Genomic DNA, 18,202 nt, shown 5'->3' with positions numbered 1-18,202 from the left:
TTGAATTTGTCCTGCATTAAAGCCAGACTTTCTTGTATTTTTATTGTAGTCTTGAGGAATAGTTCTCCAGACTTCCTAAGGGACTTTTTTTTGGCTCTCATGTTCAGTCCAGTCCTTTTACCTGAGCAATCTTGTGTTTGTTAAGCCACACAGTGACCTATGAATCATTCAAGCATAAAAATCATCTAACTTAAGGCATGAACCAGTGAGAAACGGGTGCAGATGATGACAGATGTTCAGGCCGGTGATTACTGTAGTTTACTGCTGATGCTGAATGCTGAGTGTTTGGAACAGACGAGAGGGGAAATGAGGTTGGTGCTGAGGCTGGTACATAAACAACCCACTTTGAAATTGTATCTTTGGGCACTTTGCCTAAAATATTTATTCCCACTTCTTTCATTTAATTGAAATCAATATAAAGAAATGTTTTTATGCAAAAAAAAAGAGGGTGCAATAACTTTTCCACATGGTGGTGTATATATATATATATAGCAATACATTTAGTATGAAAATATGTATATATTATACTATATAAGGAGGTAAGTATATATAAAACATATACAGGAGGTAAGTTCATCATGTAAGGTTTTGTGTGTAATTGGGACAGCCTGTCTCGTGGGTGTTTGTCATAAAACTGTACTTTGAGCGTCCTCTGTGGATTTCTCTGCGAAAGGTTAATTAGATCGCACAGAGGAAGGAAGATTAAAGGAGGGAAATGAAGAAAAAAAAAGAAAAGCCGAGAGAAAGGAAACAGACCGACGGCTCACACCTGGATTGTGACTTGACGTTACTTTGGATTACTCGGGAGAGCATGCTTATCTTTTTTAAAGTCTTTTAACTGGATTCTCGAGCATCAAGCGTTCGTTCTTCATCTTCTAGGAAAGAAAGCCGTTTTTTTTTTGGTTGTTGTTGTTCTGGGGTAGAGGATGCTTATTATGTTTAAACCACCGGGAATGACTCGGACTCCTGGTGTGTAAATGCCGTGAGAGGAAGAAATCAAACAGGACGATTTGTTGGAGAGAAAAAGTCGAAAGGTGTAGAAACGGAGGATGAGTGTGAGGTGGGAGACGGAGGGACTGCAGACTGTGGGTATCGTCTGCCTGGTGTTCATGTTCCTCAAACTCATGCACTTACTCGGACTTATAGACATCACGGAGACAGGTGAGAGACAGACAGGGAGACAGACTGTGAGACAGATCATTTCATCACGGTTTGATGTATGTGTGTGTGTGTGTGTGCCTTATGCAACAACAACAACAAAAAAACAACGTTTAACTTGACTTTTCTCTCTTTTTCTTTCTTTCTTTCTTTTTTTTTTCTTCTTTCCTCTACCTTCCACTCACATCCCTCTCTCCCTCACTTGCTTTTTGTCATCTGTGTGTGAAGACGGTGAGCATACGCACGGTGAAAGCCGACCCAGATGTTTTCCTCTGTCTTGATGTTGTGTCGTGCCGTGGTTCTCTGTGCTCTGTGTGTTCGCTGTGTTTCAGTGTCTCTTCGCTGTGTGATTGGTTTCCTGTCGATCTGCGCTAATTCTACTCCTAACACACATTCCTATAAGCGAGAAAGAAAAACTTCTAGGCTGATGTTTACCGCTCCTACTTTCAAGTTGATGTAGCTAGCGTAATGTAGCATTAGCATCGCGCATCAAACTGCCGCTGTAAATCATCAGACACTCTGGGGGTACTCAAGGGGGTTCCATTGACAGAAAAAGAAAGATTTTGCACAGAACCGTAGGTTCCTCCAGAAGGTGAAGAACCCTTAGAAGAACCCAAATAACACAATTTTTACAGTATGTCCTGTTTTAATTCTATATATAATAGAGTTGCAAAAAATTATATTTTAGCAAGTAAAAATATTTGGAATATAGTTACATTTATCTACACTTTCATAAAAATAAGGTGACAACAAATTAAACATAAGATTGTTAGATTTATTTCTAGTCAAATTGTATTATATTATAAAGCGAGAATTTCATGTTCTATTGGAAGATCATTTTCCTTCTTTAAAGAAATAAATTACAAAAACTAGCAAAATTATCTGCCAACAGCATAAGAAAGTGTAATAATCTTATATTTGGTTTGTTTGAAGCGTATATAAGTTTAACTCCAGCGGTACTTCGGCAAACTAATTTAAATCCGTTCCAGAGCCGAGTTCTTAAGGTGAAATTCTGTATTGCAAAACGCATTGTCCTGTAGAAAACAATGTAATTGTAGATAATCCGTTCCAGCCACCCAAAATATATTACCAATATTCCCAATTCCCAACACTATAATCATATTACATTTTTGCATATAAAAACAATGAGAAAATTTATAAAAGACATGTCAATTAAATAAAATATGAAATAAATATACTGTATATTAACCCTTGCTTAATCTTAATTCATGATTCCTCTTGGCACCGGCTGCTTTAAAAACCAACCTGAAAGCGGCTCACTTTTCTTCCTGCTACCGTCCTTGCTAACACTTTTGGGACCCGTGGTGCTACACTATGTCACTATATCACAACACAGTCTGTTAATCTTAGCAGTACAAAACTATAGAAGGACTGTTTGGATTCGTGATACCAGCCGACCGCTTCTTCTCCTTGTTTCGTCCTCATTAGCCAATCACACAGAACAAGCCTCCCTTTCGTCTGTATTTCCATCGTCTCTCTCTCTCTCTCTCTCTCTCTCTCTCGCTTTAAACTCTTCTTCCACTACTGTGCTAACTCTTTCTCGATCTCGTTCCCCCTTCCCTCCCTCGTTCCCCCCCTCCCTCATCACCATCGCTCGTTCACTCCATCCTGTCCGTTCCACCTGCATCCCATCCCCGTCCCTTATCTCCCTGTCCCTCTTCCATTCCCCATTTCCCTCTCTGTCTCACTCTCTGCCTCCCTCTCTTCTCCTGTCTTGCATCGCTCTTTTTCTCCCGTAGACAGCAGCGACAGCGACCTGGAGCTGGCCACCGTCAGGCACCAACCCGAGGGCCTGGAGCAGCTGCAGGCTCAGACCAAGTTCACTCGCAAGGAGCTGCAGTCGCTCTACAGGGGCTTCAAAAACGTGAGGACCGGCCGAACGTTGCCTGGAATTACTAGTTAGAGCGAGCTGTTCGTTAGTAAGCAGTTAATTGTCATGATGTAAAGATTAATATTAGGGGTTTTTAATGCATTCTGGACATTGTGGGATTTTTTATTTCATCTAACCATTAACTGGGGTGACGTCGTGCCATCTTCATATGCAGTAGATCATAAAAGAAGGAGAAAAGAAAGACCCTAAGTCAACACAGGAAGTCAGAGTGACATCATGATGAAGACCTTTCCTGACTTCCACACACAGCATAATTACAAAAAAAAAAAAAAAAACTTTTCCTTGCTGCCTTTTACCAGTGTTTCCCAAAGTATTACTGCCCCTAGTGGGCAGTAAGGGTACTCCACTATGGGTCTTTTGCATCAATTTGATCCACACTAGCACTCCTATTGGATTGAACTAAACGGACTAGCCCTAGCTCCCCACGTGCATAAGTGAGGCTTACCCGCCCATGACCCTGTCGCCAGTTCACCAGTTTTAATTCTTTAGACCAGTTATGGTATATCCTGACCACTACAGACCGGAAACATCTCACACAGAGCTGCAGTTTTGCACTTACCCAGTCGTCTAGACATCACAATTTGGCTCTTATCAAATACATTCCTTAAATCCTCAAGCTTGTCAATTTTTCCAATACATTCCATTCAGGTAGAAAATGTTCACTTGGGGCCTAATTTATCCCATCCACTTTCTGGTGCCATTATAACGAGATATTGTAACTGTAGCTATGGCAAAATGGGTTAGAGCAACTCAAAAACTGCAGTGCTTGGGGGATGTTGGCGGTCTGCAGTGGTCAGGACATACCAAAAGTATGAAGAGGATGAACTGGTGAACTGGTGACAGGGTCACTAATGCCCATGGGAACAGAAGAGCTACTGTAGCTCAAATAGCTGAAAACGTTAATGCTGGTTCTGATAGAAAGGAGTTAGAAATAGATATCACTCTATATTGAGTGGGTGTTCATAATGTTATGGCTGATAGCAAATAAATAAAACAAAAATGTAATTTTTTATTTTGTAATTAGGTTTAAAATTGCCATATAATATTTCTGGTTAAGTGTTTACATTTTAAAAATAAATAAAACAAGCCGCTGATTAAAGGTCTGAGTGTGACGCAGAAGATGTTCCAGATGTGAAGCACCTGGAGTTGGTAAAGCTCCTCCTCGTTTAGACTCCGCCCTCTTCAAATGATTGAATGAATTTCTCAAATCATTTTTTTTCAACCAAGCAGTTTGCGGAGGAGATCAAGCACATGTCAGCGAATCATCTGTTTAATCTTAATGAGATCACTACTGACTGTGGAGGAAGACCCGCCCTCTGGAGACGGGACATATTCGGGGAACTTAATTGGACCATCACGAGGATTCATCGTATATGAATCAGAAAGACTTTGTTTTTTTCCCAAAAAGTGACCGAACTATAAAAATGATACAATTTTAGCATCTGTATAACATTAGCATAGATTTCTACCTCATAATTATGAAAGGTCTAGGTTTTAAATCTAGGTTTTAGGTCTACACTACGGACCTGAGAATCTAGCATTACCATCAGCTGAAGCGTGATGTGAGAAGAGATTTAGGACAGCGAGAAGTGGGTTTAATTAGACCTTTTAATGAGTCCTTCTCTTCTCTTTCCATTTCAGGAATGCCCGAGTGGCCTGGTCGATGAGGAAACTTTTAAGACCATCTACTCTCAGTTTTTTCCCCAAGGAGGTAAAATAAAAAGGACCTCGTTATTTTTTCTTACATATTTAAAAAAAAAATCGATTTATTTTTTATTTATTTCATATTTACCCCAGACTTGACCTGCGCACTTGCTTTGCTTTCGCAGACGCCACCACGTACGCTCACTTCCTGTTTAATGCTTTTGATCTGGACAGAAACGGATCCATTCGCTTCGAGGTGAGCAAATGTCATTGTAAATTATTCTAATATAAAATAATACTACTACTAATAATAAATTCAAATTTTTGTCACATACACAGTACGATATGCAGTGAAATGCGTGTACGAGACCTTAAAATCAATTTAATTATCAATAAAAAATAAATTAGGGAATGGAAAAAGAATAAAATATAGAAAAATAATAATAATATCATATTATGCTAAGAAGGCACTTGAATTTTATTTCCATTAGGGCTACACTAGACGGACATTAGGCTGCTGTGTGTTTGATAATTACGCTAGATTTGTACTTTGGCGACAAAAAATCCCTTGAGAAGGTTTTCTGATGATCTACCAGATTACCTCATGCTTTGTCGTACAGATAAAACAGTAACCTAGCAACAGATAGCTTCTGTTCTGATGATTATTCTCGTATGCAGATGTCGTATGAGAATGGATGAAGAGGTTGATTTGTTATGATAACGTGAGTTCCTCAGATGGTGTACAAATATGTGAATCCTCCTGGGATTGGTGGCGTTTGCTAGCGTTAGCGTTAGCTCATTCAGTGCTTCTGTTGCGAATAAGACGATGCTATGCTATGGAATACGCTGTGCTTTACGCTCGTTCAAGCTTTGTAATTAATACAATTAATTATCGCATTAGCCAAGACGGACGGTTCAGAGGCGATTCAGAATGACATAGAAGCGGTTGCTAAGGAGACATGTGTTTTCTTGTTTGGTCTGAGGGTTTTGACACTAGTAGTTTAGAAGTGTGTGGGACCACGGCAAACAGACATCCTGATGTCACATTCAAAATGTCGATACAATACACTGTTTATAAGCGTTGTTATGAGCAGTGGTAACGTGCTCGCCCTATCATCCGGAGATCGCTGGTTCGATTCCCGGGTGATGCTGTAACCTCTCGCAGCCGGAGGTCTAGAGAGAGCTGATTGGCCGAGCTCTCTCAGAGGGGAGGGATGAGAGGTACTTAGTGAATCACGGCACTACAGCCAATCAGGGGCGTCTGTGAGATCTTGCAAGCGGAAGGAGCGGTTAGCGCTGTCCTCTGGGGGTGTTACTTCGCTCCCAGCAGTGCATGAGCGAGCAGTTCGAAAAAAGATGCATTCAGCTGGCGTCACATGGTTCGGAGGAAGCACATAATAGTCTTCGGCCCTTCCGGCTTAATGTGGGATCCCCCTAGTGGCGGGGGGGTATTGTACACGACTAAATTCTTCCTAAAATTAGGGAGAAAATCGAAAAGAAAAAAAAAAGTGCTGGAGCCGAGTAACACACTTCAGGCTGCACTGTTATACAAAAATAATCACATTCCTCTATAGAATGCATTCTTTTCATGCAGCAGCAGGGTGTGAAGTGTGTTATTCCTTACATATTAAGGTGCAGTGCAGCATATCGTATTTTACAGTATTGTTTTTTTATGTTCTATACAGTATAATTTACTATAGTATAATTGGCTACAGTATGATTTGCATGGTGCTACACCATCAAAAAAATTCCTTGTATTTAGTGAATGAACTGATTGTGATTTAGGATTTTGTGATCGGGCTGTCTGTGCTCCTGAGAGGCTCAGTCACAGAAAAACTCAACTGGGCCTTCAACCTGTACGACATCAACAAAGACGGCTACATCACCAAAGAGGTATTTAAATGTTATTTAACGGGCTGCTATCATGCAACGTTCAATCAGATGGGTCTCCATTGTGTGTGTGTGTGTGTGTGTTTGCATCCAAACAAAAAAAATGTAAGGAACAAAATACATTGATGCTTTTTGTCCAGTATTCCATTCCTGTATTGACCCTGGTTTAAACAATCTAAAAAAAAATCCCCCTAATGTGACCTCATATAAGAAGATCCCCTCCCCCTTTACCTGTGCTGTGCTCTGGAGGGGCGTGGCTCAGCGATAGCTCATATACTTTACATAGACATTGTATCACTGCATTTGGAAAGCTGTGTGAGTCCGAGAACATGGGGTGTGAAGCTTTAAAGTAATTAAAAAATAAATTATTATTATTATTATTATAATAAAACGAATGGTTATGACTATAACCTCTGTTCCCTGAAGGAGAGGAACGAGGTACAACACATATAGTATGGGATATCACGCCCTCTCGTGTCCTGGCTGAAGCCACCTTTATTCACGCCGTAAAGGCAGGCAAACCTGTGGTGACGTAGGTGTAGCCCCGCCTACACCTATAAACCATCGTCGCCACGGTTGACCCTCAGTTCGATAGCCGCTCTTCGCCGAGCGTAACTATGAGGCGGGGCAGCAATGTGTTGTACCTCGTTCCTCTCCTTCAGGGAACAGAGGTTATAGTCATAACCATTCGTTCCCTTTCAGTCGATTCACTCGGTACAACACATATAGTATGGGACATATATTCACGCCCCGCCGAGTATCTATCAAAGTTAGTCACAAGAACCCTGACAGCTACTCTACTGCATTATGGACCCCGCAGAGAGGACACAATGAGCCACCGAGGGGGCCGTTATATCAAGTCGGTAGAACCGGACAAAAGTGTGTGGTGAGGACCAACTGGCTGCCGCGCAAATCTCGCCCACAGACATTCCTTTGAACAGAGCCCATGATGTTGCCATAGCTCTCGTTGAATGTGCTTTCACACCCAGAGGCAATGGGACACTCTTGCTACTATAAGCTAGTGTAATAGCCTCCACAATCCAATGGGAAAGCCGCTGTTTAGACAGCGCTTTACCCTTTACTGGACTGGCAAAGCAGATAAACAGTTGATCACATAAGCGCATATCTACTGTACGGTCCATGTACACTCGTAGTGCACGTACGGGGCACAAATTATGCAATTTTCTCTGCTCATCAGAAGCAAAAGGAGGAGGAAAAAAGCTATAAAGGTCAAAGACCATAGAGCTATAATCAGTGGAGACGACCTTCGGTACATAGGCCGCGTTCGGCCGTAGAGTAACCTTTAACCCATTAGCAGCAAACTGCGTACAGGATGGATGCACGGATAAAGCGTGGAGATCGCCCACTCGTTTAGCAGATGCTAAAGCAAGAAGAAGTGCCGTCTTATATGAAAGAATTTTCATATCTATAGACTCAACTGGCTCAAAAGGAGGACCACAGAGGGCCTCAAGCACTAACAATAAATCCCAGGACGGAACACTGGACCTCGTAGTGGGTCGCAGACGTCGCACTCCCTTTAAAAACCGTACTGCCAGCGGATGAGCCCCTGGTGACACTCCGTCAAAACCAACATGACAGGCTGATATAGCCGCCAAGTACACTTTAATAGTAGAGAAGGAAAGGCCTTTCTCTAATAGTTCTTGTAGAAAAGACAAAATCTCCACCATGGAGCACTGAAATGGAAGAACATTATGTTCTTGACACCATTGCTCAAATGCTCGCCACTTGTAAGCATATAAACCTCTAGTAGACGAGGCCCGAGCACTTTGGATTGTCTCAATCACATTCGGGGGAAGCCCTTTTGCTAACAAATTGGACCTTTCAACAGGTAAGCGTGCAAGTTCCACAGCTCGGGACGCGGGTGCACTACCTCTCCCCCTGCCTGAGACAGAAGGTCCCTGAGGAGAGGAAGTTTCCATGGTTCTGCTGCTAGCAGGCTGACTATCTCTGCGTACCACAACTTCGCCGGCCAATGAGGTGCCACCAGGATTAGTGACAGGCCCTGCTGACGTACCCTCTCTGTGACAGGCAGAATCAGTTCTACCGGAGGGAAAGCATACAATAGAGCTGGGGGCCATGAGTGTGCCAGCGCATCGATCCCCAGTGGGGCATTGCGATCCGTTATGGAGAAGAATAGTGGGCAGTGAGCATTTTCTTTGGATGCAAAAAGATCCACTGCTGCCCTGCCGAAGCGCTCCCAGATCTGAGCTACCACCCATGGGTGTAATCTCCATTCCCTCACAAGCGGGCCCCCTCTGGATAGAAGGTCCGCCCCCAAATTCAGGTGCCCTGGAATGTGAGTGGCCCTGAGTGACAGAAGATGAACACTGGACCATAGCAATAGAGAATGAGAGAGTTTCAGCAGGGGAAGTGAACGAGTCCCCCCTTGTCTGTTTATATACGACACCACTGTTGTATTGTCTGTCCTGATTAGAACATGATGGCCTGTTAAAGCCAGACGAAAATGACTCAGGGCTAAGAACACTGCTAACAGCTCCAAATAGTTGATGTGAAGCCTGCGTTGTTTCTGTGACCACGCCCCCCTGATCGCGGAGCCGTCGCACAGAGCGCCCCAGCCGCTGAGGGAGGCATCTGTTGACACCACTTTGCGAAACGATACCCTGCCTATCGGAGAGCCCTGACGTAATAGCCTGGGTTCCCTCCAGGGCAGAAGGGCTGACATGCATGACGGTGTCACCGTCAGCCTCCTGTTGAGGTGGCGCGCCGCACATAGGCGGTGAGAGCGCACCCAGCGCTGAAACGCACGCATGTTCAACAGCCCGAGAGGCACCACAGTGATCATAGACGCCATCATTCCCATTAGTTGTAAAAACACTCGGAAACGAAGTTTGTGTTGCAACTGAAACAGAGCAAGGCAGCGCTGAAACGCGGCTATTCTGTGCTCTGAGAGACGTGCTCGGCTGGTAACGGAGCATATCTCCAGACCCAGGAATGAACACTGTTGACTCGGAATCAGTGAGCTTTTCTGCATATTTACTGAGAACCCTAAAGTCTGAATGTGAGACAGAACTAGTGCTGTCTGTTTCTCTGCCTGCTCGCTTGAGCTCGCTATCAGTGCCCAGTCGTCTAAATAGGCTAATATGCGAATGCCTTTCTCCCGAAGAGGAGACAGCGCCGCCTCGGCGCACTTCGTGAACGTTCGGGGAGCTAGTGACAGGCCGAACGGCAGCACTAGGTACTCGTAGGCCACGCCCTCGAATGCAAACCTCAGAAACTTTCTGTGGCGCGGAAAGATCGCTATATGAAAATAAGCATCTGTGAGATCGATCGTAGTGAACCAATCTCCCGGGCCTATTGCATTTAGCAGTTGCCTCAGAGTAAGCATTTTGAACTTGTACGTTCTTAGAAACGTGTTCAATATTCTCAGATCCAAAATAGGACGCAGTCCTCCCCCCCTCTTCGGAACGACAAAATACCGGCTGTACCAACCTGAGTTCGCTTCCGAAGGAGGCACCACTTGAATCGCCCTTTTGCTCAGAAGAGAATTTATCTCTTCCCGAAGCACCGCTGCGGCGTCGTCCGACACCTCGGTGTTGATTATGGAAGAGAAGCGCGGTGGCTTTACGCGAAACTGCAGTCGGTATCCCATAGCGACTGTGTTTTGCACCCATGTCGAGACTGCGCATGCGCGCCACTCGAGAACGTGGGACGCCAACCGGCCCGCATTGGTTTCTGAAAGGGGTCTGCTGCCCCCTGGCGTTTCGCCAGAGTGCAGCCTCATCGATGGCACTGGGCTTTTTTGTTTTGCAACATTGTAAACAGGAAAATTCTTTATTGGTTTCAATAATGTAACATTCACATGATTTACAAAATGCACCATTTTTGGGGCAATCACACTGCAAACATCGAGGGTACTTGCTGTAAGTCCCTGAGAACTTTTTAACACGCCCCAACTGGGGTTCATAACTCGAACATAAACACTTGTGTGTGAGGGGGGGGGATTGTGCTTGGGAGACTGTGTTAGGGAAGTGCAGCGCCGTTTGGGACTGATTTCCTGAACATAACGTAGCGGCCTCTTGGGCGGCATTGAGAGAGGAGAAGCAGTGTCTCCCTGCTGCCAGAGCTCCTCTCTCTTTAAAATCTGAGCTAGGAGGAGTGAGGATTCTTCCTCCTAGTCGCTGAATCCTTTCGGACGCCTGGTGGGGGGCCCATACCCCAGGCCGACTGCCGTGGGTTTTGCCTGGGAGGCTGTTGTTTCACCGGTCGAGAGCTCGAGCTAGCTGCCGGCGGTGGTCTCTTATGAGGTGGTCGCGGAGTGGTCATACTTCGAGCCTGTTTGGGCTTCACCTCTCGTCGCGGAATAATGTCTCGCAACGCTTCGGCCTGTTTCCTTCTGAAGTCAAACTTTGCCTGAATGGCATCGAGTGACTGGCCGAACAAACCCTCAGCAGACAGCGGTTCGTCCAAGTAGACAGCCCTGTCTCTATCAGGAATGTCAGAGAGCGTGAGCCATAAATGCCTCTGTGCTACTACTGCGCTCGCCATCCCTCTTCCGAGGGAAAGAGCCGCACAACGAGACATGCGCAAAATGTAGTCTGTCGCTGTCCTGACCTCGTTAAGCAGCGCACAGAACGGGCTCTCCTGAGGCACCAGTGAGCCGAGCTCTGCCAAACACATTGCCTGATATGTTTGAAGCAGCGTAGCGGAATTGAGCGCACGAGCAGTGCCCGCTTGAGCGCGATAAATCTTCTCCAGCTGGGCAGAGGAGAATCTACAATGTTTAGACGGAAGGAGAGTAGGTCCAGACACTCCATGATTGTGCGAGGGTGCCAAATAAGCAGCCAAAGATGGCTCCATTGGCGGTGGGCTAACTAGTCCTGCCTTCTCAGCTCCGTCTAATTCCAAATATTGTCCGTAACCGGGCACTGATACACGGGTCGACAGCGGCTTGCTCCATGACGACGTTAATTCGCCGACAAAGTCGGGAAACATGGGCAAGCAGTTCTTAACTGTTGTCGGTTCAGGAGGAAGAAAAAATCCCGCGAACCTTGACGGTTTTTGAGCCGGCTGCGGGGAGGGCCACTCCACCTCCAGCTTCTCAGCCGCTCGGCGGTAGAGAGCAAAAAATGAAGTGTCGTCCCGAGCGGTTAACGCAGTAGCAGCGGAGCTCTGAGCAGGCGGCACAATTTCATGCTCGTCCTCCGACAAGCCATGTATCTCTAGGCCGATGTCGAGCACGTCATCGTCCTCGAAAGCATGCTGCTCGGTGCCTGGCTGCTGGCCAGCGCTGTAGGAGAGCCCACGGTCCTCCGAACCCTCGAGATACTCCATCTGGTCCGCCCAGCTAGGTGCGGGGACTTCTGACGGAAATTCCTCGTCAGCAGACACAGGCGAAGCTGGGACTGCTGATTCGGAAAGGAGGGGGTCCTGCTGAGCGACTGTATTTCTCCCCAGGGTCCTTTCCACGAACGTGACCCGTCTTTCCAGCGTTGAACGCCGGAGCTGGCGACAAAGCTCACATGACTCTGGCTCAGCTAGAGCTCTCCTAGCATGGAGAATCCCCAGACAGACGGGGCACGCTTCGTGCTGGTCCTTCTCGTGCAAGGAGAAGCCGCACTCCTGAGGACAGGGGCGAACAGCGGACCTCTTCTTAGCTACATTAGCTTGCATGCTCATCTTAGCTAGCGCTGTTAGCACAGCTAAACAGAAGCCAACTAACTGAGATGTTGCTAATGTTCTGACTGTCAGGAAACTTAAAAGTCAGCGCCCCGCGGGTAGACGACTCACCAAAATGAGGCTGTTGTCGCTAACGCCAACAAGAGCAGTTAAGCTGATTTTAAGCGCAGTCTTTCAACGTAAAACGTAGAGTTTACTAGCAGCACCTAGAAAACTCTACGGAAAAGGTGTTCACAGCGAGGTGAAGAGCGTAAGAACTGAGGGTCAACCGTGGCGACGATGGTTTATAGGTGTAGGCGGGGCTACACCTACGTCACCACAGGTTTGCCTGCCTTTACGGCGTGAATAAAGGTGGCTTCAGCCAGGACACGAGAGGGCGTGATATCCCATACTATATGTGTTGTACCGAGTGAATCGACTGAAAGGGAACATGCACATTTAACCTGTATCCTTTGCCAGGATGAGAAGGATCCTTTAAGACATTATCCACCCTTTCAAGGCAGCGTGTTCTACAGAGTTCCCTTAGGGAGTGCAGGGAACAGCCAACCAATCTCCTGTACGGATTTGATCACCCTCTAAAGGACTTTTTTTGTCCTGCTGATGTACCTGATGGAAATACAGGCGCTCAGCACACTCTTAGTAGAGCAGCGGTAAAAAGACATTAGCAGCTTTTTATGCAGATGGATTTTTCTTAGAATCCTAAGAAAGTAGAGTGTTTTCTGGGCCTTTACAGCTACAGTAAGGTGTTTTCAGTCCAAGAATCATTGCCCTGAGAGTCCCGCGACAGTCGTATCATCTGAAAATACGTTAGGGTAAAGTCATAGATATAGAAGGCATAGAGAAGTGGGCTCAGCACACAGCCTTGTGGGTCCCCAGTGTTGAGTGTTAAGGAAGAAGAAGTGTACCAGCCCAACCTGGTTGGTCAGGAAGTTCTTGATCCAATGGCAGAGAGGTGAAGAGAAGCCCAGGTTCACTAATTTGTCAGGAAGCACAGTGTTGCATGCAGAAATATCGGCAATAAAAAGCATTCTCACATAGAGCACATGTAAAGCTGTAGCAACAGCATCCTCTGTGGACCTATTAGCTCTATGCACAAATTGATATGCATCCAAAGCGTCTGGAACAATGGCTCTGATAGGTTGTTGGACCAGCCTTTCGTAGCACTTCATGATAATTTTAGCGAGCTGGTCTGAACAGTCTCTGAGAACGCTTCCCCTCACCCCATCTGAGCCTCCATTTTTTTCTTGGATTGACGCCCCTGAGTATGTTCTTGGTGGGTTTCCTTCTGGTACTCCAGTTTCCTCTAACAGTCCAAAGACATGCATGATTAGGTTGATTGGCGTTCCCAAATTGCTCGCAGTGTGTGAATGAGTGTCTGTGTGTGCCCTGTGATGGATTTTCCAGTGTGTCCCCCACCTTGCGCTCCTGGGCTAAGCTCCAGGTCCGCCACGACCTTGTACACAGGATAAAGCGGTATAGACGATGAGTGAGTGAGTGAGTGAGTGAGTGAGTGAATAATATAGTGAATTATAATTTTGTGAGTCATTTTAAGTAAAGAAATGCTGGACAGAATACAGTGTGTGTGTTTTGTGTGTGTGTGTGCAGGAAATGCTGCTGATCATGAAGTCTATCTATGATATGATGGGCAGATACACTTACCCCTGCGTACGAGACGACGCGCCATCTGAACACGTGGAGAAGTTCTTTCAGGTACGTACTGTGCGTACACACAGTGTTTTTTAACGATTAAAACACACCACAGTGCTTCTCTGACACCCGGGCACTGATTTCTACAGAAAATGGACAGGAACCAGGACGGCGTAGTGACGATCGAGGAGTTCATCGAGACATGTCAGAAGGTATTCACTTTCATTTCCACTCACTGACAAAATACACAACACAATCATAACATCGAGACAAGAGAAGAAAAGGAATCCTCTATTATGGAATGATATTTCGTGCTTTCGTGCTAAGCTTTATTTGACAAGGTTGTGTTTAGTCCTGTTAAATGGAAGTGCACCATGTTCAGTGGGGCAAAAAAGTATTTGGTCAGCCACCAATTGTGTAAGTTCTCCCACTTAAAAAGATGAGCGAGGCCTGTCATTTTTATCATGGGCATCCCTCAACTATGAGAGACAAAATAATTATTCTGGGAAAATAAAAATGTTATTCTGGGACTGGGAACATGCAGAAAAATAAAAAGCTATTCAGAGCAAAAACACTTCTCCAGAATGGTCAGGGTCTCGGCGACGGTTTACATTTCTACATACCGCCAATAAAACACAGGCGTGGCTTAAGAACAACTCTATGAAAGTCCCCGAGCGGCCCAGCCAGAGTCTGTACCTGAACCCGATAGAACGTCTCCGGAGAGACCTGAAAATAGCTGTCCACTGATGCTGTCTGTTCAACCTGGTTGTGCTTAAACAGTTCTGCCAAGAAGAATGGAAGAAACTCTCAAAGGAACATTTGTAGCATCAATCACACACAGGTGCTCTAACCTTAAAAGTACTGAGTGATATTTCAGTCTTTATTTTTCAATAAATTAATAAACCACTTAAAATGCATGTTCCTTTTAGTGAGGAACACTCCAAATACCTGTTTTTAATTCATAAATGTGGAGGATTGTGTGTAAAATGATAAAGAAAAAAGGATTTTAATTTATTTTTAAATGAAAGGGTTTAAAAACTTTCAGTCGGCGCTGTATAATTTTTTTATTATCAATATTTATTATGAAGTGTCCTTCGGTGTCCTGAAAAGTGCTATGGAAATTATTATTATTAAATTATTGTTAATTATTAACGTGCTATTATTATTATTATCATTATCTAAATTGGGTCTAGTCAATTCGAAATATGCTTTGTTTTCATGGAATATGCAATGTGTTTTCATATGCTTTTTTTATCATGGAACTTTTACAAAAGCTAAAAAACTAAATTATAGCAGATATATCATTTTGTAGACATTCTGTATTTTGTGTCCTAAAGTTTAATAGATTAATTGTACATTAGAAGTAATTGGTAAAAAAAAAAAAAAAGGTTGATTTGTGCACTAAACTGATTGGTCGAATGCGCTGGTTTTGAGGCGCTGATTAATTTTCTCTAAAATAATTCCAATCCTCGACTTACAAACATTTAAGTTACAAATTTCCGCAGATACGAACGAATCACAGTTCTACTTTTGTGACTGAAACGGAAGTAGAACCGCGGTTTATTCGTATCTGCGGAAATTCATGTATTGCTCACGTGTTTTGTACATAAAATAGGCACTTCAGTGCACCAGATATGAATATTTACAAATATTTTTTAGAGTGTAAGTGAATGTATAAAATGTCTAAAGTGCGGTATATTGTATGTGTGTGTGTATTGGGGTGCAGGAGAAATAAGTCGGCCTCACCAGTTTTAGCCAATCAGTCCGGAAGCATGATGATAGAAAATGTCTGTTCTGATGGTGAATAATCCTAATTTTGAAAAAATCCTTAACAAAACAGAGTTTACAATCCAATACAGTGGAAAACAAATCTGAGAAGAAATGGCGTCCCCCGATTTAAAGGCACTGTTACATTTCACTGTGATAGTCATTTCCTTAGGTGCGATTACAGTTTTTGGCCACATGATGGCAGTGTTGGGAAAGGGGACAGAGATTTAGCCAAGTGGCTTGGTATGCTTTTCATTGTATATTCGTGTCAAAGGCATATAAGTCTCACTTTGTCGGACTTATGAACAAATCAGACTTACGAACATGCTCATGGAACGGAACTTTTTCGTAAGACTGGAACTGCCTGTAGTTCTAATATATAATAACTTGTATTACAGACATGAAGTGTAACCGTAAACTGAAAAAAAAACTATGATGTCACTCTTTATGCAATACATTTATCTGATCTTTTTCATTTAAACTTTTTTTCTTCTCCCGTGTTGCAGGATGAAAACATCATGAGCTCCATGCAACTCTTCGAGAATGTCATCTAGAGATTTATAACGCAGGATCCTCAGCACATATATACAACAAACTCCTGGGGAAAAAAATAAAAATAAAATAACACTCTTCCATTATACAGATCTTCACATGCAAAGCCAGGAGCACAGGGTCTGGCACTCCAACCTGATAGAGACCACACGTAAAAGGGGGGGGTAAAAAGGGTGGGGGAGGGGGGAAAGGGAAGGGAGGGGTGATAGGGGAAGGGGTTGTTTTTACTGCACAGCACAGAGTGTGTACGGATAAACAGAAGAGGAACGAAGACGTCTTTAAAGAAGGTATTTTCCAGATTTGAACAAGATGACCTTTTCATCTTTGAGCTCTCGGATTGTTTCAGAGACATGACAGTTCCTCGAGTGACCACCAGGGGCACCAAAGACTCAAAGAAGCACAAGGGAGGGCGAAAAGGGGGGAGGGAAGGGGAATAAAAAAAAAAAACAGTTGAACTTAAGCATGCTCATCCAAAACGCTGTGTGATTTTTGTGGTTTGCCTGCACTGAGAATGACGAAGTTGTACATTTCCTTCTTTTTTTTTTTGTAGGCCAGTAGCTTCCTCACAGAAACCATACACACACACACACAAACACAAACACACTTCATGCACTACAGGACTCGTCTAGCGTTACATAGCGCAAGTTATCACTTCTGCTCGAATCTTTATTGCACTGATCCTCTACAAGGCATCTATGGTGACATATCAGGCCTCGGTTTGGCTCTTTTTCTCTCCTGATTTTCAACTATAAAAGTGTTGTATTGGAAAAATTCAAGCGTTTCATTTAATATGATGAAATTGATTGGGCGGAGTGGAATGACTTCATGCTTTTCATGTAACCGAGTTCTAATTCGAACCCACAGATGCAGCCATGTACATGTGTTCGTATTATTTATTCTGTTTATTTGATAAAGAAGAATATATTATGTTGTTATGATGAATAAAGAATGCACTTCTCCGACCTTCCGAATCCGACTTCAAGCACTGAGTTACAGTGATTGCTGAAAATTTGATAATAATATTTTTTAAAAACTAATCTTAGCTAGGAAAGGGCAGGTGTGGGTGCAGCCTTATCTTCCAGTCAGACTCAGCTTGTTTCGAATGAAACCCTGCCCGACCCACCCCGACTCATCGCGGTTAAGATCGGACACCTCAGGATTATGGCATGGCAAATAACAACTCAATCCAAGTTCAGATCTTGTTAAGACCTTTAGAATATACTGTATATTTCTGAAGCTGGTTCTTGTTAGAGTAAAAAGCATTATAAATATTTCACTGACTTGAGTTTTTTGTGGGGTTTTTTCCCAGGTAAAAAAATATTTATTTATTGACAGATGAATAACTGATCCATTTACTGATCGGTCCACTGTTCCATCACTGATTCATAATTCTCTGATTCCTTCAGTAGCTGAACCATTTGAACCTTTTAACCATTTCCAGATTCATTAGCTGAATTATTGAGTAGTGAAAAACCTGCTTACTGATTTCTTTAATTATTTATTAGTAGACAGGTGGTGTAGTGGTTAGTATCCCCACACTATTGACCGGGTTCGATTCCGGCCCCTGGGTCAGTGTGTGTTGAGTTTGCATGTTCTCTCCCCGTGCTTTGTGGGTTTCCTCCGGGTACTTCTGTTTCCTCCCGCAGTCCAAAGACATGCAGATTAGGCTGAGTGGTGTTCCCCAGTTGCCTGTACTCAGGATACTTTAGGCTCGAGGCGGGGTACACCTGGGACAGGCTCCAGGCCCCCACAAGCCTGTATGATATAGAAGATAAATGAATGAGTTAGCTAATTAAATAATTATTCACTGATTTGTCAATTATTTAATTCATTTATCATACGCTTACTCAGCATTGATTTGTTAACACTTAAATGGGTAATGATTGACTGATTGATTCATTCACTGCTCTTTTTTTGATCCCAAACAGGTACATTTTCTGATTGAACAAAGTAATTAAAAAGCTTTATTCATTG

General features: G+C 43.9%; 1 protein-coding gene across 1 annotated transcript; it reads left to right on the top strand.

The window, feature by feature from the left end:
* The first annotated feature begins 640 nt into the window (after positions 1-640).
* On the top strand, positions 641-17,514 carry kcnip3a (Kv channel interacting protein 3a, calsenilin). Its single transcript, XM_053503955.1, has 8 exons — positions 641-1,161; positions 2,919-3,043; positions 4,712-4,781; positions 4,900-4,970; positions 6,500-6,607; positions 13,868-13,972; positions 14,059-14,121; positions 16,183-17,514. Exons 1-8 carry the CDS (start codon positions 1,050-1,052, stop codon positions 16,228-16,230), a joined length of 702 nt encoding a protein of 233 aa, XP_053359930.1. The 5' UTR covers positions 641-1,049; the 3' UTR covers positions 16,231-17,514.
* The last annotated feature ends 688 nt before the right edge of the window (positions 17,515-18,202 follow it).

The sequence above is a fragment of the Clarias gariepinus genome, chromosome 9 (genome assembly GCF_024256425.1).
Source record: "Clarias gariepinus isolate MV-2021 ecotype Netherlands chromosome 9, CGAR_prim_01v2, whole genome shotgun sequence".
NCBI classification, from domain to species: domain Eukaryota; kingdom Metazoa; phylum Chordata; class Actinopteri; order Siluriformes; family Clariidae; genus Clarias; species Clarias gariepinus.
The sequence above is the reverse complement of the archived record's forward strand: the minus strand, read 5'-3'. Positions and strand labels throughout refer to the sequence as shown.